The 21670-nt window shown below is 43.6% G+C and overlaps 1 protein-coding gene across 50 annotated transcripts in view; it reads right to left on the bottom strand.

The window, feature by feature from the left end:
* The window catches only part of LOC110524815 (discs large homolog 1-like protein), a 299597-nt gene that overhangs the window by 35747 nt on the left and 242180 nt on the right, over positions 1-21670 (bottom strand). For all 50 annotated transcript variants that reach the window (XM_036978809.2, XM_090236279.1, XM_090236284.1 and 47 more), the window contains one exon: positions 8843-8951. In XM_036978809.2, the coding sequence (XP_036834704.2) occupies positions 8843-8951 (109 nt within the window). The remainder of the gene's footprint in view (positions 1-8842; positions 8952-21670) is intronic.

The following is a 21670-nucleotide window of genomic DNA, read 5'->3' as shown; positions in this document are numbered from 1 at the left end:
GGCACTGTTCCTAGGACTGTCATTGTAAATAAGAATTAGTTCTTAACGGACTTGCCTGCCTAGTTGGAAAAAAAAGCTAAATAAAAAAAAAACATTTAATTAAAAAATAAACTAAGGCTAGATGTTTGAGCAGTGGAATACTAGCCCTTGGTTGTGTTCATCGGTATGCTATGACTTCACTATGTGACATGGAGTGCTAATTTTATGCATGCAGTTCTAGAGGGCTGTAAAATAAAATAATTCTGCAAAGCTTGGATTTCCATAATGCAGTATATTTTCTGTTGCTGGAAGTATGGTGTCAGCGCAAAGTAAGAAGGATGGTTTTAGGAACTGGTTTGAGTTTCAATCTCCTGAACATCCCCTAGCAGAGAGACTAATCCTGTTAGAGAGAGTGGGAATCAAACCACTGGGACTGCATCCTTCTCCACATATCCCTCTATATCAGGACTCTCCAACCTTGTTCCTGGAGAGCTACCGTCCTGTAGGTTTTCAGTCCAACCCTGTTCTTGGAGAGCTACCGTCCTGTAGGTTTTCAGTCCAACCCTAAGCTAACCGAGTGGACCGCTGCACCATCGAGAGCGTCCTGACCGATTGCATCACGGCCTGGTACGGGAATTGCTCCGTCCACGACCGCAAAGCCCTCCAGTGGGTGGTGAAGACGGCCCAGTACATCTCTGGGACCATGCCCCCCACCCATCCAGGACACCTGCTCCCCAGCCACGAGCTGTTCCCTCCCTTACCGTCAGACAGATGGTATCGGAGCATGAGGTCTGATAGAAACTGTCTCGGAGCCTGTTGGTATCTACAAGCCATCAGACTGCTGAACACTTGAACTGGTCTGATTCTCTGCACTCACACACACCCACGGAGTGCATTCAGAAAGTATTCAGACCCCTTCACTTATATCATATGTTGTTACGTTACAGCCTTATTCTAAAATTGATTAAATAAAAAATGTCCATCATCAATCTACACACAATATCCCATAATGACATCACAATACCCCATCATGACATCACAATACCCCATCATGACATCACAATACCCCATAATGACATCACAATACCCCATCATGACATCACAATACCCCATCATGACATCACAATACCCCATCATGACATCACAATACCCCATCATGACATCACAATACCCCATAATGACATCACAATACCCCATCATGACATCACAATACCCCATCACGACATCACAATACCCTATAATGACAAAGCAAAAACTGTTTTTTTAGAAATATTTGCAAATTTGGTGGCAGCATTATGCTGTGGGGGTGTTTTTCAGCGGCAGGGACTGGGAGACTAGTCAGGATCGAGGGAAAGATGAACGGAGCAAAGTACAGAGAGATCCTTGATGAAAACCTGCTCCAGAGCACTCAGGACCTCAGACTGGGGCGAAGGTTCACCTTCCAACAGGACAACAACCCTAAGAACACAGCCAAGACAACGCAGGAGTGGCTTCAGTACAAGTCTCTGAATGTCCTTGAGTGGCCCAGCCACAGCACGGACTTGAACCCGATCAAACATCTTTGGAGAGACCTGAAAATAGCTGTGCAGCATCGCTCCCCATCCAACCTGACAGAGGTTGAGAGGTTCTGCAGAGAAGAATGGGAGAAACTACCCAAATACAGGTGTGCCAAACTTGTAGCATCACACCCAAGAAGACTCTACGCTGTAATCGCTGCCAAAGGTGTTTCAACAAAGTACTGAGTAAAGGGTCTGAATACTTACGTATATTGTGATATCAGTTTTTTATTTTTAATACATTTGCAAATATATATATATATATAAAAAACTGTTTTTGCTTGGGGTATTGTGTGTAGATTCATGGGGGAAAAATATATTAATCAATAAATTTTAGAATGAGGCTGTAACGTAACAAAATGTGGAAAAAGTGAAGGGGTCTGAATACTTTCCCGAATGCATTGTATATTTAGCCTAGGTATAACTTCACAAGATCTGAATTCATTCGATTATTCATGACTGTTTGAAAAGCAGTGTATTTTGACCTTTACATTGCACAAAGCTGATTAAGAGAAAACATAAAAAAAGAAAAACATAAGTTTGAAAGAAAATCTAGATCAGATTTTTAGGCCATATCGCCCAGCCCTACAACACACACATCACCACTGCTGCTACCTGACAGTAATTATGAAGAAAGCTACATACTGCTCAATTTAAACACTTGCCCCCCAAAATACCCCCTTTCCTCAAAACACATGTAAATACTGGACTATAAATTGTGACTTCCTGTATTATACTTTATTCTATTCTGCTGAGACATTTACTTTATGTTCGTATTCGTATTTTTTTTAAAAATTATTATTTCTAATTGTTGTTTCATTGTCGAGAAGGAACCTGCATTTAGTTTGATGGTGTATATCATGTGTATCCCGTACACACACGACTAATAAAACTAGAAACTAATAATTAGCTTGTTGATAAGCTGAATCAGGTTAGTTACAACTATGGTTGGAATGAAAACCTACAGAAGGCCTACTCTACATCCAGTATCCAGTATCCAGTATACTGTAGGAGAGGCCTGCTCTACATCCTTCTCCAGTATACTGTAAGAGAGGCCTGCTCTACATCCAGTATCCAGTATACTGTAGGAGAGGCCTGCTCTACATCCAGTATCCAGTATCCAGTATACTGTAGGAGAGGCCTGCTCTACATCCAGTATCCAGTATACTGTAGGAGAGGCCTGCTCTACATCCTTCTCCAGTATACTGTAAGAGAGGCCTGCTCTACATCCAGTATCCAGTATACTGTAGGAGAGGCCTGCTCTACATCCAGTATCCAGTATACTGTAGGAGAGGCCTGCTCTACATCCAGTATCCAGTATACTGTAGGAGAGGCCTGCTCTACATCCAGTATCCAGTATCCAGTATACTGTAGGAGAGGCCTGCTTTACATCCTTCTCCAGTATACTGTAGGAGAGGCCTGCTCCACATCCTTCTCCAGTATACTGTAGGAGAGGCCTGCTCTACATCCTTCTCCAGTATACTGTAGGAGAGGCCTGCTCCACATCCTTCTCCAGTATACTGTAGGAGAGGCCTGCTCCACATCCTTCTCCAGTATACTGTAGGAGAGGCCTGCTTACATCCTTCTCCAGTATACTGTAGGAGAGGCCTGCTTACATCCTTCTCCAGTTTACTGTAGGAGAGGCCTGCTCCACATCCTTCCCCAGTATACTGTAGGAGAGGCCTTTTATAGAGTGCACACCACATGACCAAAAGTATGTGGACACCTGCTCATCCAACATCTCATTCCAAAATCATGGGCATTAATATGGAGCTGGTGTCTAGTGTGAGGGGTTATATCAGGGGAAACAGTATTACAGTAGTCTAGTGTGAGGGGTTATGACAGGGGAAACAGTATTACAGTAGTCTAGTGTGAGGGGTTATGTCAGGGGAAACAGTTTTACAGTAGTCTAGTGTGAGGGGTTATGACAGGGGAAACAGTATTACAGTAGTCTAGTGTGAGGGGTTATGACAGGGGAAACAGTATTACAGTAGTCTAGTGTGAGGGGTTATGTCCGTAGTCTAGTGTGAGGGGTTATGACAGGGGAAACAGTATTACAGTAGTCTAGTGTGAGGGGTTATGTCAGGGGAAACAGTATTACAGTAGTCTAGTGTGAGGGGTTATGTCAGGGGAAACAGTATTACAGTAGTCTAGTGTGAGGGGTTATGTCCGTAGTCTAGTGTGAGGGGTTATGTCCGTAGTCTAGTGTGAGGGGTTATGTCAGGGGAAACAGTGTTACAGTAGTCTAGTGTGAGGGGTTATGTCCGTAGTCTAGTGTGAGGGGTTATGTCAGGGGAAACAGTGTTACAGTAGTCTAGTGTGAGGGGTTATGACAGGGGAAACAGTATTACAGTAGTCTAGTGTGAGGGGTTATGACCGTAGTCTAGTGTGAGGGGTTATGTCCGTAGTCTAGTGTGAGGGGTTATGTCCGTAGTCTAGTGTGAGGGGTTATGTCCGTAGTCTAGTGTGAGGGGTTATGTCAGGGGAAACAGTATTACAGTAGTCTAGTGTGAGGGGTTATGTCAGGGGAAACAGTGTTACAGTAGTCTAGTGTGAGGGGTTATGTCCGTAGTCTAGTGTGAGGGGTTATGTCAGGGGAAACAGTATTACAGTAGTCTAGTGTGAGGGGTTATGTCAGGGGAAACAGTGTTACAGTAGTCTAGTGTGAGGGATTATGTCCGTAGTCTAGTGTGAGGGGTTATGTCAGGGGAAACAGTATTACAGTAGTCTAGTGTGAGGGGTTATGTCAGGGGAAACAGTGTTACAGTAGTCTAGTGTGAGGGGTTATGACAGGGGAAACAGTATTACAGTAGTCTAGCGTGAGGGGTTATGTCCGTAGTCTAGTGTGAGGGGTTATGTCCGTAGTCTAGTGTGAGGGGTTATGTCAGGGGAAACAGTATTACAGTAGTCTAGTGTGAGGGGTTATGTCAGGGGAAACAGTATTACAGTAGTCTAGTGTGAGGGGTTATGTCCGTAGTCTAGTGTGAGGGGTTATGTCAGGGGACACAGTATTACAGTAGTCTAGTGTGAGGGGTTATGTCAGGGGAAACAGTATTACAGTAGTCTAGTGTGAGGGGTTATGTCAGGGGAAACAGTATTACAGTAGTCTAGTGTGAGGGGTTATGTAGGTAGTCTAGCGTGAGGGGTTATGACCGTAGTCTAGTGTGAGGGGTTATGTCCGTAGTCTAGTGTGAGGGGTTATGTCAGGGGAAACAGTGTTACAGTAGTCTAGTGTGAGGGGTTATGTCAGGGGAAACAGTATTACAGTAGTCTAGCGTGAGGGGTTATGTCCGTAGTCTAGTGTGAGGGGTTATGTCAGGGGAAACAGTGTTACAGTAGTCTAGTGTGAGGGGTTATGACAGGGGAAACAGTATTACAGTAGTCTAGTGTGAGGGGTTATGTAGGTAGTCTAGCGTGAGGGGTTATGACCGTAGTCTAGTGTGAGGGGTTATGTCCGTAGTCTAGTGTGAGGGGTTATGTCAGGGGAAACAGTGTTACAGTAGTCTAGTGTGAGGGGTTATGTCAGGGGAAACAGTATTACAGTAGTCTAGCGTGAGGGGTTATGTCCGTAGTCTAGTGTGAGGGGTTATGTCAGGGGAAACAGTGTTACAGTAGTCTAGTGTGAGGGGTTATGACAGGGGAAACAGTATTACAGTAGTCTAGCGTGAGGGGTTATGTCCGTAGTCTAGTGTGAGGGGTTATGTCAGGGGAAACAGTATTACAGTCGTCTAGTGTGAGGGGTTATGTCCGTAGTCTAGTGTGAGGGGTTATGTCAGGGGAAACAGTGTTACAGTAGTCTAGTGTGAGGGGTTATGACAGGGGAAACAGTATTACAGTAGTCTAGCGTGAGGGGTTATGTCCGTAGTCTAGTGTGAGGGGTTATGTCCGTAGTCTAGTGTGAGGGGTTATGTCCGTAGTCTAGTGTGAGGGGTTATGTCCGTAGTCTAGTGTGAGGGGTTATGTCCGTAGTTTAGTGTGAGGGGTTATGTCCGTAGTCTACTGTGAGGGGTTATGTCCGTAGTCTAGTGTGAGGGGTTATGTCCGTAGTCTAGTGTGAGGGGTTATGTCAGGGGAAACAGTATTACAGTAGTCTAGGGTGAGGGGTTATGTCAGTAGTCTAGTGTGAGGGGTTATGTCAGGGGAAACAGTGTTACAGTAGTCTAGTGTGAGGGGTTATGTCCGTAGTCTAGTGTGAGGGGTTATGTCAGGGGAAACAGTGTTACAGTAGTCTAGTGTGAGGGGTTATGTCCGTAGTCTAGTGTGAGGGGTTATGTCAGGGGACACAGTATTACAGTAGTCTAGTGTGAGGGGTTATGTCAGGGGAAACAGTATTACAGTAGTCTAGTGTGAGGGGTTATGTCAGGGGAAACAGTATTACAGTAGTCTAGTGTGAGGGGTTATGTCAGGGGAAACAGTATTACAGTAGTCTAGTGTGAGGGGTTATGTAGGTAGTCTAGCGTGAGGGGTTATGACCGTAGTCTAGTGTGAGGGGTTATGTCCGTAGTCTAGTGTGAGGGGTTATGTCAGGGGAAACAGTGTTACAGTAGTCTAGTGTGAGGGGTTATGTCAGGGGAAACAGTATTACAGTAGTCTAGCGTGAGGGGTTATGTCCGTAGTCTAGTGTGAGGGGTTATGTCAGGGGAAACAGTGTTACAGTAGTCTAGTGTGAGGGGTTATGACAGGGGAAACAGTATTACAGTAGTCTAGTGTGAGGGGTTATGTAGGTAGTCTAGCGTGAGGGGTTATGACCGTAGTCTAGTGTGAGGGGTTATGTCCGTAGTCTAGTGTGAGGGGTTATGTCAGGGGAAACAGTGTTACAGTAGTCTAGTGTGAGGGGTTATGTCAGGGGAAACAGTATTACAGTAGTCTAGCGTGAGGGGTTATGTCCGTAGTCTAGTGTGAGGGGTTATGTCAGGGGAAACAGTGTTACAGTAGTCTAGTGTGAGGGGTTATGACAGGGGAAACAGTATTACAGTAGTCTAGCGTGAGGGGTTATGTCCGTAGTCTAGTGTGAGGGGTTATGTCAGGGGAAACAGTATTACAGTCGTCTAGTGTGAGGGGTTATGTCCGTAGTCTAGTGTGAGGGGTTATGTCAGGGGAAACAGTGTTACAGTAGTCTAGTGTGAGGGGTTATGACAGGGGAAACAGTATTACAGTAGTCTAGCGTGAGGGGTTATGTCCGTAGTCTAGTGTGAGGGGTTATGTCCGTAGTCTAGTGTGAGGGGTTATGTCCGTAGTCTAGTGTGAGGGGTTATGTCCGTAGTTTAGTGTGAGGGGTTATGTCCGTAGTCTACTGTGAGGGGTTATGTCAGGGGAAACAGTGTTACAGTAGTCTAGTGTGAGGGGTTATGTCCGTAGTCTAGTGTGAGGGGTTATGTCTGTAGTCTAGTGTGAGGGGTTATGTCAGGGGAAACAGTATTACAGTAGTCTAGTGTGAGGGGTTATGTCAGTAGTCTAGTGTGAGGGGTTATGTCAGGGGAAACAGTGTTACAGTAGTCTAGTGTGAGGGGTTATGTCCGTAGTCTAGTGTGAGGGGTTATGTCAGGGGAAACAGTGTTACAGTAGTCTAGTGTGAGGGGTTATGACAGGGGAAACAGTATTACAGTAGTCTAGCGTGAGGGGTTATGTCCGTAGTCTAGTGTGAGGGGTTATGTCCGTAGTCTAGTGTGAGGGGTTATGTCCGTAGTCTAGTGTGAGGGGTTATGTCCGTAGTCTAGTGTGAGGGGTTATGTCCGTAGTTTAGTGTGAGGGGTTATGTCCGTAGTCTACTGTGAGGGGTTATGTCAGGGGAAACAGTGTTACAGTAGTCTAGTGTGAGGGGTTATGTCCGTAGTCTAGTGTGAGGGGTTATGTCCGTAGTCTAGTGTGAGGGGTTATGTCAGGGGAAACAGTATTACAGTAGTCTAGTGTGAGGGGTTATGTCAGTAGTCTAGTGTGAGGGGTTATGTCAGGGGAAACAGTGTTACAGTAGTCTAGTGTGAGGGGTTATGTCCGTAGTCTAGTGTGAGGGGTTATGTCAGGGGAAACAGTGTTACAGTAGTCTAGTGTGAGGGGTTATGTCCGTAGTCTAGTGTGAGGGGTTATGACCGTAGTCTAGTGTGAGGGGTTATGTCAGGGGAAACAGTGTTATAGTGTGATGGGAAAACAGTGTGAAAACACCTTAAGTGTCTGTGTCAACACAGACAGAAGACACGAAGGGCCAGCGCTCCTGAGCTCTGCCCTTAATGGGTTGAATATTGTCAATGTCGACGTATGGGCAATAAAGTTTTCCCTTTTCGATTCCTGTCAGACAGAAAGCCACAGTCATGGTAGCGTGCATCGATAGCATCATGAAGGTAAAGGTTAGGAAAGTACCCAGACAGTAAAAGACAACAGCCTCCAGATAACGGGATACAGGGCTAGTATACTGTACACTAGTATATATCATAATAATAATAATAATAACCACAGACATTATCATATACTGTACACTAGTATATATCATAATACTATAATCATAGACATTATCATATACTGTACACTAGTATATATCATAATAATAATAATATAATCACAGACATTATCATATACTGTACACTAGTATATATCATAATACTATAATCACATAGACATTATCATATACTGTACACTAGTATATATCATAATACTATAATCACATAGACATGATCATATACTGTACACTAGTATATATCATAATACTATAATCACATAGACATTATCATATACTGTACACTAGTATATATCATAATAATAATAATATAATCACAGACATTATCATATACTGTACACTAGTATATATCATAATAATAATAATAATAACCACAGACATTATCATATACTGTACACTAGTATATATCATAATACTATAATCATAGACATTATCATATACTGTACACTAGTATATATCATAATAATAATAATATAATCACAGACATTATCATATACTGTACACTAGTATATATCATAATACTATAATCACATAGACATTATCATATACTGTACACTAGTATATATCATAATACTATAATCACATAGACATGATCATATACTGTACACTAGTATATATCATAATACTATAATCACATAGACATTATCATATACTGTACACTAGTATATATCGTCTCTGTAGGTGAAAGCAATCTGCTGCGTGCCTATCAGGGCGACAGCTGCAATCACCCGTCCACTTCCTTCACAACAGTGTAGACGTTAGAAGATGAAGCCATAGACATTATCATACGGGTTAGGATCATACGGGTTTATCAGGTACATGACATAGGTTATGAAGGGGTTAATTGAGTAATCATTACCTGACATAGAGAGTTCTCTTCTGGCTGGTCCGCAGAGAGCCACTGCTGATACTGCTGTTCATCATCTGTTCACGTAGATCATGGATTTTGGCTTCAAACCGACTGTACTCTGGAAAACAGGGGGAGGGGGGGGGGGAAATTATAACTATATGAAAAAAAAGAAAACTGACAGTAGTCTGAAAAAAAAAACGAGAGAAAATCCTCAGAAAGAAAATGAGAGAGAATCTGTCTTCAAAAGACTGATTCCACTCTGTTCTGCAGGGGAAAGATATGACTGTTTTGGGTATACAGCAGATTTGATTGTTTTCTGGCGATGAATACATTACGACAGAGAGAGATTTAACTATTGTACTCTGACGTAGAGGGAGTGGGAGAGAGACTGAGACAAATACAAATTCTACACTGTTGCCCTAGAGCACACAAATAATTACACCGACCTCGGCCTAAACACCAACACCACGGGTAAATTCCACAAGACTGTGAACACTTCTATGGCCATCAAATGGAACATAAAACTCAACATCCCAATTAGGATCTGGCTAGAAAAATACTCCAATCAGTTATAGAACCCATTGCCCTCTACGGTTGTGAGGTCTTGGGTCCACTCACCTACCAAAGAATGTACAAAATGTGACAAACACCCAATTGCAGGATTCTGCAAAAATATTAATTGTGTACAACGCAAAACCCCCAAGCAAAGCATGCAGAGCAGAAATAGGACTATACCCACTAGTTATCAACATCCAGATAAGACTTGTTCAATTCTACAACCACCTAAAAGGAAGTGATGCTCACATGTTTCCACCACAAAGCCCTCACCTTCAGAGAGATGAACAGCCAGCTGGCTGTGTTCTAAACACAAACAGACCCGCAGGACGGCAACACAATGAGACCCAACCAAATCATGACAAAGCAAAAAGATAACTATGACACACTGGAAATAATCAACCAAAAAAAAAAAAACTGATTAAACTAGCATGCTATTTGGCCCTAAACAGAGAGTACACAGTGGCAGAATACCTGTCCACTGTGACTGACCCTAAACAGAGAGTACACAGTGGCAGAATACCTGACCACTGTGACTGACCCTAAACAGAGAGTACACAGTGGCAGAATACCTGTCCACTGTGACTGACCCTAAACAGAGAGTACACAGTGGCAGAATACCTGTCCACTGTGACTGACCCTAAACAGAGAGTACACAGTGGCAGAATACCTGTCCACTGTGACTGACCCTAAACAGGGAGTACACAGTGGCAGAATACCTGACCACTGTGACTGACCCTAAACAGAGAGTACACAGTGGCAGAATACCTGTCCACTGTGACTGACCCTAAACAGGGAGTACACAGTGGCAGAATACCTGACCACTCTGACTGACCCAAACTTATTGAGATCTTTGACTATGTACAGACTCAGTGAACATAGCCTTGCTATTGAGAAAGGCCGCCGTAGGCAGACCTGGCTCTCAAGAGAAGACAGGCCACATGCACACTGCCCACAAAATGAGGTGGAAACTGAGCTGCACATCCTAATTACATCTCTCTATGGCTGCAACATCTGGCCAAATCTCTCCATCTCCCCTGAGAAGATGAGAGGAGGACTACCAGTAGCTTTCACGACAGTGAAAACTGATCTGAAAACAGTTATCCCATGCAGACATGTCTAGGAAAGAGTTATACACTGATCTAGGGCTTGGTAGAACTAGTGTAACGCTCTGAGCCAATGAATACACATCTATTACAGACGACGACAAGCATCATTCTGCCTCCAGTTCATGTAGGCCTTATAGAAGCCCTGCTTCAACCCTGGGTGGCTTATAATGGCTCCAATCAGAAGAGACAGTAAAACTTGTTGAATAATTCAAATGTTTTAGCCTACTTTGTACACTCTTAGAAAAAAGGGTTCCAAAAGGGTTCTGCTGCTGTCCCCATAGGTAGAACTCTTTTGGGTTCCACGTAGAACACTCTGTGGAAAGGGTTCTACATGTAGGGACAGCCAAAGAACCCTTGTTGGTTCTAGATAGTGTAGCAATGCTCATCCCACTTTTCCAATCCGTTGGCTTTAGCAGGGAAGAGGAGAGATGGAGGCTGAATGAGGTGACCTTGAAGAAGTCTAGCTGAGTCCTCTATACATAATTTTTATTTATTTAACTAGGCAAGTCAGTGAAGAACAAATTCTTATTTACAATGACGGCCTACCCTGGCCAAACCCGGACGGACGCCAATGGGCCAATTGTGCGCCGCCTTATGGGACTCCCAATCACGGGCCGGATGTGATGCAGCCTGGATTCGAACCAGGGACTGTAGTGACGCCTCTAGCACTGCATCTCGCGCCACTCGGAAGCCCTAATGATCAGATATGGGCATTGTGAATGATCAGACAGCTGTTTTTAGATTATTTTGAGGATACAGGTCCCTTGATGGAGGAATAGGGGTGTGATGGTGACATTACAAAGGAACAAACCATAATACACAGAGTAACAACACCAACAGCAACACCACCAGCTACAACACCAACAGCAACACCAACAACACCACCAACAGCTACAACACCAACAGCTACAACAACACCAACAGCTACAACACCAACAACACCACCAACAGCTACAACACCAACAACACCACCAACAGCTACAACAACAGCAACACCAACAGCTACAACACCAACAGCAACACCAACAACACCACCAACAGCTACAACAACACCAACAGCAACAACACCACCAACAGCTACAACACCAACAGCAACACCAACAGCTACAACAACAGCAGCAACAGCAACACCAACAGCTACAGGAACACCAACACCAACAGCAACAACAACAACACCAACAGCAACAACAACAACACCAACAGCAATAGCTACAACAACACCAACAGCTACAACAACACCAACAGCTACAACAACGCCAACAGCTACAACAACACCAACAGCTACAACAACATCCACAACAACATCGACAACAACACCAACAACAACAGCTACACCAACAACACCAACAGCTACAACAAAAACACCAACAGCTACAACACCACCAACAGCTACAGCAACACCAACAGCTACAACAACGCCAACAGCTACAACAACGCCAACAGCTACAACAGCACCAACAGCTACAACAGCACCAACAGCTACAACAACACCAACAGCTACAACATCACCAACAGCTACAACAACGCCAACAGCTACAACAACACCAACAGCTACAACAACACCAACAGCTACAACACCAACACCAACAGCTACAACAACAGCTACAACAACAGCAGCAACAGCAACACCAACAGCTACAGGAACACCAACACCAACAGCAACAACAACAACACCAACAGCAACAACAACAACACCAACAGCAATAGCTACAACACCAACAGCTACAACAACACCAACAGCTACAACAACGCCAACAGCTACAACAACACCAACAGCTACAACAACATCTACAACATCTACAACAACACCAACAACAACAGCTACACCAACAACACCAACAGCTACAACAAAAACACCAACAGCTACAACACCACCAACAGCTACAGCAACACCAACAGCTACAGCAACACCAACAGCTACAACAACGCCAACAGCTACAACAACGCCAACAGCTACAACAGCACCAACAGCTACAACAGCACCAACAGCTACAACAACACCAACAGCTACAACATCACCAACAGCTACAACAACGCCAACAGCTACAACAACGCCAACAGCTACAACAACACCAACAGCTACAACAACGCCAACAGCTACAACAACACCAACAGCTACAACAACGCCAACAGCTACAACAACGCCAACAGCTACAACAACGCCAACAGCTACAACAACACCAACAGCTACAACAACGCCAACAGCAACAACAACATCTACAACAACAACAACAGCTACACCAACAACACCAACAACAACAACAGCTACAACACCACCACCAACAGCTACAACACCACCAACAGCTACAACAACACCAACAGCAACACCAACAGCTACAACAGCAGCTACAACAGCACCAACAACAGCACCAACAGCAACACCAACAGCTACAACACCACCAACACCAACAACACCACCATCAGCTACAGCATCATCAAAATACAGAGGCAGAAAAACACTCCAAAATACAGTACCTCCTAGATGATAGAAAAGGCCCACAGCGTCCACCCACCCACCATGGGGAACCAAGCAGTTATATTAAAAAGTTAAACTGAGGCGAATACAATCCCCCGTAAAACCCTCTGGGGCTAAATTCAGCATCTGAAACAACACACACAGGGAAACACCAGAACAGAGAACATTCGGGATCAAATCCTGACAAGCCTTAAATAAGCATTTTTCCTAAATAGAAAACCGCTGTGTGCTGAAGCACGTCTACTCTGTTGTCAGATAGAGGTAGCAGCAGGTCTACTCTGTTGTCAGGTAGAGGTAGCAGCATGTCTACTCTGTTGTCAGATAGAGGCAGCAGCACGTCTACTCTGTTGTCAGATAGAGGCAGCAGCACGTCTACTCTGTTGTCAGATAGAGGCAGCAGCACGTCTACTCTGTTGTCAGATAGAGGTAGCAGCACGTCTACTCTGTTGTCAGATAGAGGTAGCAGCACGTCTACTCTGTTGTCAGATAGAGGTAGCAGCACGTCTACTCTGTTGTCAGATAGAGGTAGCAGCACGTCTACTCTGTTGTCAGATAGAGGTAGCAGCATGTCTACTCTGTTGTCAGATAGAGGTAGCAGCACGTCTACTCTGTTGTCAGGTAGAGGTAGCAGCATGTCTACTCTGTTGTCAGATAGAGGTAGCAGCACGTCTACTCTGTTGTCAGGTAGAGGTAGCAGCACGTCTACTCTGTTGTCAGGTAGAGGTAGCAGCATGTCTACTCTGTTGTCAGGTAGAGGTAGCAGCATGTCTACTCTGTTGTCAGGTAGAGGTAGCAGCATGTCTACTCTGTTGTCAGGTAGAGGTAGCAGCACGTCTACTCTGTTGTCAGGTAGAGGTAGCAGCACGTCTACTCTGTTGTCAGATAGAGGTAGCAGCACGTCTACTCTGTTGTCAGGTAGAGGTAGCAGCATGTCTACTCTGTTGTCAGGTAGAGGTAGCAGCAGGTCTACTCTGTCGTCAGATAGAGGTAGCAGCATGTCTACTCTGTTGTCAGGTAGAGGTAGCAGCAGGTCTACTCTGTTGTCAGGTAGAGGTAGCAGCATGTCTACTCTGTTGTCAGGTAGAGGTAGCAGCATGTCTACTCTGTTGTCAGATAGAGGTAGCAGCATGTCTACTCTGTCGTCAGATAGAGGTAGCAGCATGTCTACTCTGTCGTCAGATAGAGGTAGCAGCATGTCTACTCTGTTGTCAGATAGAGGTAGCAGCATGAAGCAGAAAGGAGCTGAGCAGAGCACTTTGCTGCCTGTGCCTGCCGTGTCCTACGACCCATCCCCGAGCCATTACTGTACACGGAATGTAATTAAGGCTGAGTAACCTAATCATACTGGAGTACCAGCACACACACACCCCACACACAGTTTTATCTCTGAAAGACAAAGCTGTACCAACATGCTGTACTTACATAGTGCTCTGCTGAGGGGTAGCTTCTGCCTGGTGAAAGGTGCTTCTCTCTGAGTTAGAGCCTGGTCTCCGCTCTCAGTGTGTGTCGGTGACGGTGTGTGTGTGTGGTAGTGATGACGAGCTCTCTCTAGCGTCTGCTCCACATTGGCTCCTGTGTGTGTGTGTGTGTGTGTGTGTGTGTGTAGAGATACTACGATCTGTCTCTCCTCCAGCTTGTATCAAAGAGAAACACAACAGATGCTAAAGCACTCTCTCCTCTCCCTCCTCTCTCTTTCCTCTCCCTCTCTCTCTCCTCTCCCTCCTCCTCTCTCTCTCCTCTCCCTCCTCCCCTCTCTCCTCCTCTCCCTCATCCTCTCTCCCCTCCCCTTTCTCTCTCCGCTCTTCCCTCCCCTCTCCCTCATCCTCTCTCCTCTCCCTCCTCCTCTCTCTCTCCTCTCTCTCTCCTCTCCCTCCTCCCCTCTCTCCTCCTCTCCCTCATCCTCTCTCTCCTCCCCCCTCTCTCCTCCTCTCGCTCTCTCCTCTCTCCCCTCCCTCCTCCTCTCTCTCCCTCCTCCTCCTCCTCTCTCTCCCTCCCTTTCCCCCCCCCCTCTCCATCCTCCTTTATCATTCCTGCAATCACCCCTCCCATTGATCAAGGCAACTTGCTTCAGGGCTGACAGGCACACACACTTTCTGCTCTGTGTAACGTATATTGAACAGGCTTTCTGAACTGCCTAGTACACACCACTACTGCCTCTACTACTGCCACCACTACTGCCTCACACCACTTTTTGGAGGACCAAAAAAGCCAATACCGATTAATCGGCCTATTTTTTATTCATTTATTTGTAATAATGACAATTACAACAATACTGAATGAACACTTATTTTAACTTAATATAATACATCAATAAAAATCCATTTAGCCTCAAATAAATAATGAAACATGTTCAATTTGGTTTAAATAATGCAAAATCAAAGTGTTGGAGAAGTAAAAGTGCAATATGTGCCATGTAAGAAAGCTAACGTTTCAGTTCCTTGCTCAGAACATGAGAACATATGAAACCTGGTGGTTCCTTTTAACATGAGCCTTCAATATTCCCAGGTAAGAAGTTTTAGGTTGTAGTTATTATAGGAATTATAGGACTATTTATCTCTATACCATTTGTATTTCATATATCTTTGACTCTTGGATGTCCTTATAGGCACTTTAGTATTGCCAGTGTAACAGTATAGCTTCCATCCCTCTCCTCGCTCCTTCCTGGGCTCGAACCAGGAACACATCGACAACAGCCACACTCGAAGCAGCGTTACCCATGCAGAGCAAGGGGAACAACTATTCCAAGTCTCAGAGCAAATGATGTTTGAAACGCTATTAGCGCACACCCAGCTAAGTAGCTAGCCATTTCACATCGGTTACACCAGCCATTTGGCTGATAGGCTTGAAGTCATAAACAGCGCTGTGCCTGCGAAGAGCTGCTGGCAAAACGCACGAAAGTGCTGTCTGAATGAATGCTTACGAGCCTGCTGCTGTTTACCATCGCTCAGTCAGACTGCTCTATCAAATCATACACTTAATTATAACATAATTACACACAGAAAGACGAGCCTTAGGTCATTAATATGGTCGAATCCAGAAACTATCATTTCGAAAACAAAACGTTTATTATTTCAGTGAAATACGGAACCGTTCGGTATTTTATCTAACGGATGGCATCCCTAAGTCTAAATATTGCTGTTACATTGCACAACCTTCAATGTTAAGTCATAATTACGTAAAATTCTGGCAAATTAGTACGCAATGAGCCAGGCTGCCCAAACTGTTGCATATACCCTGACTCTGCATGCAATGAACGCAAGAGAAATGACACAATTTCACCTGGTTAATATTGCCTGCTAACCTGTAATTCTTTTAGCTAAATATGCAGGTTTAAAAATATATACTTCTGTGTATTGATTTTAAGAAAGGCATCGTGTTTATTGTTAGGTACAGTCGTTCAACGATTGTGCTTTTTTCGCAAATGCGCTTTTGTTAAATCATCCCCCAGTGTTGCATCGATTATATGCAACCCAGGACATGCTAGATAAACTAGTAATATCATCAACCATGTGTAGTTATAACTAGTGATTATGATTGATTGATTGTTTTTTATAAGATAAGTTTAAGGCTAGCTAGCAACTTACCTTGGCTTCTACTGCATTCGTGTAACAGGCAGGCTCCTCGTGGAGTGCAATGAGAGGCAGGTGGTTAGAGCGTTGGACTAGTTAACCGTAAGGTTGCAAGATTGGTTCCCTGAGCTGACAAGGTGAAAATGTGTTGTTCTGCCCCTGAACAAGGCAGTTAACCCACCGTTCCTAGGCCGCCATTGAAAATAAGAATGTGTTCTTAACTGACTTGCCTAGTTAAATAAAAGGTATATAATTTTTTTTTTTTTATAATTTTTTAATCGGTGCCCAAAAATACCGATTTCCAAAGGTTATGAAAACTTGAAATCGGCCCTAATTAATTGGCTATTCCGATTAATCGGTCGACCTCTAGTACACACCACTACTGCCTAGTACACACCACTACAGCCTAGTACACACCACTACTGCCTAGTACACACCACTACAGCCTAGTACACACCACTACAGCCTAGTACACACCACTACTGCCAAGGCCTCTATATTATTATTACACCATACTTTTCCCCCAGCCCATACACGCAGAGAAGACCCCTCACGGTGAACCAAGTCAATGACACACACACAATGGCTAATTATGTACAAGGGTAATGGTTGGTCTGCAGCCTAGCTCTGGCCTGTATGCTCCTGCCCCAGTTTGGATCTGGGTCCCCTGCCCTGGATAATGGCCCCGGTACACTGACCCCACGCTGGCCCCGGTACACTGGCCCCAGTACACTGGTCCCATGCTGTTCCCGGTACACTGGCCCCGGTACACTGGCCCTGGAATTAGCACAAGTAATAGCGAATTTCCATGGAGGCTACTAGCTAAATATGCTAACAAGCGCAAAGACAGGAAATCCAGCTCATAATGTTATACATGTGTAGGTAAGAGCTACCGAAATGTAATTTTTGGTGACTTTGGACATTTACAAGCGAGTGTGAACGAAAGACATTATGCAAATGAACAAAGTTTTGACGCATGCTTGTCTAGAGGAAGAACAGTACTGGGTCTGAAGCAGCATGTATACACGCTGTGTCTGTGTGGAGTCTGGAGTCGCTAAGGCAACAGGCCTGCCTGCTGTGCTCGGAGAAGAGGGGGGAGGAGCAGACGGGCTGAGAACGAAGAGGAGAAAAAACACAAAGGAAATCAAGATAGCAATGGCAGCTACACAAATAACTCATCCAAAGGGCTTTGACTTCTCCAACACGGCAGAAAGATGACACAATACGATGCCCTTATACCTTATTAATTCAACCACATAGGGGTTGGGCTGACCCAGAATTCAATTTTTTTTAACAAAGGAAAATAAGATGAAATCGATTGCTGTGTTTTGTAAATGCAGATCTAAAATCTTATTTTAATTTCTGCTCGGCATCAGACTCATTTTGTGCTTCAGTTGCACTTCTCCACTGGGATGAGAATTCACTAATGGTCTATCAGCAGACAGCGCTCTCTGACTGATGTGTACCGACATTTCTCTGCTACTGTTCTAGGTGTAGCCTTACTTTTCTCCGGTAAAATTCGAGATGAACTTAAAGGAAAACATTAGGAAATGTAGCTGGCTAAATTCTTTCTATAATAAACATCAGAAATATGATGACCATGCATCGTTTTTGCAAAAATACCTTGCTTTTTCATTGTAAGCTCATTTACGTGTGCGGCTGCCAGCCAAATAGCGTTGCACTGATGAAAATGAAGCTATTTTCTGTTGAATGTGTTGCACTATCCTCTATTGAAGCAAAAGAACACTGTTCACTTTCAATATAAAACACGACCCCTGTCAATACACAGCTGGGACTCACCTGCTCCTGCTTTCTCCTGTTGTGCGATTTACAAACAAACACATGACTGGCTCAACTGTTCTGGGGAACTATGGTAAGCTTCATAATGTAAAATAAATCTGTTTTTATCTCCAAACGTATTGTAGGTATTTACTTAAAAAGTAGGCACAAATATATATATATATATATATATATTTTTAAACAACAAAGAAATAATTTCAACAGTATTGATGGTATTGAAAAACCATCCCATGGCTATTTCCAAATACACCGGTATACAGTATACACTCTATACCACCCAAGCCTAGTGACAGACCCCTGGGCTCTGCTCTGGGAGAGGTGGTGACTCCCCCTAGGCTCTGTTCTGGAAGAGGTGGTGACGCCCCCTGGGCTCTGTTCTGGGAGAGGTGGTGACTCCCCCTGGGCTCTGTTCTGGGAGAGGTGGTGACTCCACCTGGGCTCTGCTCTGGGAGAGGTGGTGACTCCACCTGGGCTCTGCTCTGGGAGAGGTGGTGACTCAGAACTTTGAGCTTAAAAATGTTGATAAACTATTAGGCTATTTCTTCACATTACAAGTGCAGCAATACACACACGGTAGCCTAATAAGCTGAATAAGCTGAATGTTCCATTAGCGGGAAAATACCATCATCAAAAGTGACCAAAAATGCAATTATGCAATGTAATGCTTTCATTATAAAGGTGCATTTTATGGTGAAAATTATATTCCCGAAACTCACACGCTGCCTATGTATGCCAGTTAGGCTCTACACCCCTCGTAAAGCAGATTAATGTGCTTAATTTTAAGAAGTTATTTGGCCACTTTAGTTATGAAACAAACCTTATTAAAACACATAGCTCGGCTATGATCGGCTATGGAAAGCCAACTGACATTTACTCCTGAGGTGCTGACTTGCTGCACCCTCGACCACTACTGTGATTATTATTATTGGACCATGCTGGTCATCTATGAACATTTTAACATCTTGGCCATGTTCTGTTATAATCTCCACCCGGCACAGCCAGAAGAGGACTGGCCACCCCTCATAGCCTGGTTCCTCTCTAGGTTTCTTCCTAGGTTCTGGCCTTCCTAGGGAGTTTTTCCTAGCCACCGTGCTTCTACACCTGCATTGCTTGCTGTTTGGGGTTTTAGGCTGGGTTTCTGTACAGCACTGAGACATCAGCTGATGTAAGAAGGGCCATAGAAATACATTTGATTTGATAGCCCTTATGACAATTTATTTGGATTCCTCATGTCTAACTCGTTGTTAGAAAAAAGTTTAATCCAAATCGGATGTTAGGTACTATATTTGTTAAATATTATATGAATCCTATGAATAAAAAAAATTGCCAATTTGGGTGCAATCAATTAGCTTAATTTCTCAGAGATCAAATTATATTTCAACAAAATAATGTTGTAGGAATGTTAATCTGATTTGTTTCTAACAACAGAAACAGAAAAATCTGAGAAGAGGGTCAAAATCCTCTTTCTGGTGCATTTTGAGGTGGGACCCTTCTGTACGTAATGTACAGTTGAAGTCATACGTTTACATACACTTAGGTTGGAGTCATTAAAACTTGTTTTTCAACCACTCCACACATTTCTTGTTAACCTCTCTAGGGTAGGGGGCAGCATTCGGAATTTTGGATGAAAAGCATGCCCAAATTAAACGGCCTGCTACTCGAGCCCAGAAAATATGATATGCATATAACTGGTAGATTTGGATAGAAAACACTCTAAAGTTTCCAAAACTGTTAAAATAGTGTCTGTGAGTATAACAGAACTGATTTAGCAGGCGAAAACTTGAGAAAGATCCATTCAGGAAGTTGGTTTTGTAGTTTTCTATTCAATGCCATTACAGTATCCATTGACTTAGGACTCCATTTGCAGTTCCTATGCCTTCCACTAGATGTCAAGAGTCTTTAGAAATCGTTTCAGGCTTGTATTCTTATAAATGAGGGAGTAAGACCAGTCTGAACGAGTGGACTCTAACGTGTCGCAGTGTTTATTCAGGCACATGAGCATTTCTTCTTTACCTTTTATATTGACGACGTTATTGTCCGGTTGAAATATTATAGATAATTTAGGCTAAAAACAACCTGAGGATTGAATATAAACATCGTTTGACATGTTTCTATGAACTTTACGGATACAATTTAGATTTTTTTGTCTGATTGTTTTGACTGAGTTTGAGCCTGTGGATTACTGAAGAAAACGCGCTAACAAAACGGAGGTTTTTGGATATAAAGAGACTTCATCGAACAAAAGGTACATTTATTGAGTAAATGAATGTCTTCTGATTGCCACCATATGAAGATCATCAAAGGTATGGGATTAATTTTATCTCTATTTCTGAGTTTTGTAACGCTTCTGCTTGGCTGGTTACTGTGGTTGGTTTAACAAGAAGGTAATCTTTAAACCTATGTACAATATGTTTTGTTTTCTGAATTTTTATAATGAGCATTTCTATAATTGAATTTGGCGCTCTGCAATCTCACTGGCTGTTGGCCAGATGGGACGCTAGCGTCCCATATACCATAGAGAGGTTAACAAACTATAGTATTGGCAAGTCGGTTAGGACATCTACTTTGTGCATGACAAGTAATTTTTCCAACAATTGTTTAAAGACAGATTATTTCACTGTATCATAATTCCAGTGGGTCATAAATTTACATACACTAAATTGACTGTGCCTTTAAACAGCTTGGAAAATTCCAGAAAATTATGTCATGGCTTTAGAAGCTTCAGATAGGCTAATTGACATAATGAGTCAATTGGAGGTGTACCTGTGGATATATTTCAAGGCCTACCTCCAAACTCAGTGCCTCTTTGCTTGACATCATGGGAAAATCAAAAGAAATTAGCCAAGACCTCAGAAAGGAAATTGTAGACCCCCACAAGTCTGGTTCATTCTTGGGAGCAATTTCCAAACGCCTGAAGGTACCACGTTCATCTGTACAAACAATAATTCGCAAGTATAGACACCATGGGACCACGCAGCCATCATACCGCTCAGGAAGGAGACACGTTCTGTCTCCTAGAGATGAACGTACTTTGGTGAGAAAAGTGCAGATCAATCCCAGAACAACAGCAAAGGACCTTGTGAAGATGTTGGAGGAAACAGATACAAAAGTATCTATATCTACAGTAAAACGAGTCCTATATCAACATTACCTGAAAGGCCGCTCAGCAAGGAAGAAGCCACTGCTCCAAAAAAGCCATAAAAAAACCAGACTATGGTTTGCAACTGCACATGGGGACAAAGATCATACTCCTTGGAGAAATGTCCTCTGGTCTGATGAAACAAAAATAGAACTGTTTGGCCATAATGACCATCATTATGTTTGGAGG

The sequence above is a fragment of the Oncorhynchus mykiss genome, chromosome 5 (assembly GCF_057628025.1).
Source record: "Oncorhynchus mykiss isolate SJ-2025 chromosome 5, ASM5762802v1, whole genome shotgun sequence".
Classification (NCBI taxonomy): Eukaryota; Metazoa; Chordata; class Actinopteri; order Salmoniformes; family Salmonidae; genus Oncorhynchus; species Oncorhynchus mykiss.
This window is presented reverse-complemented; position numbering and strand designations above follow the sequence as displayed.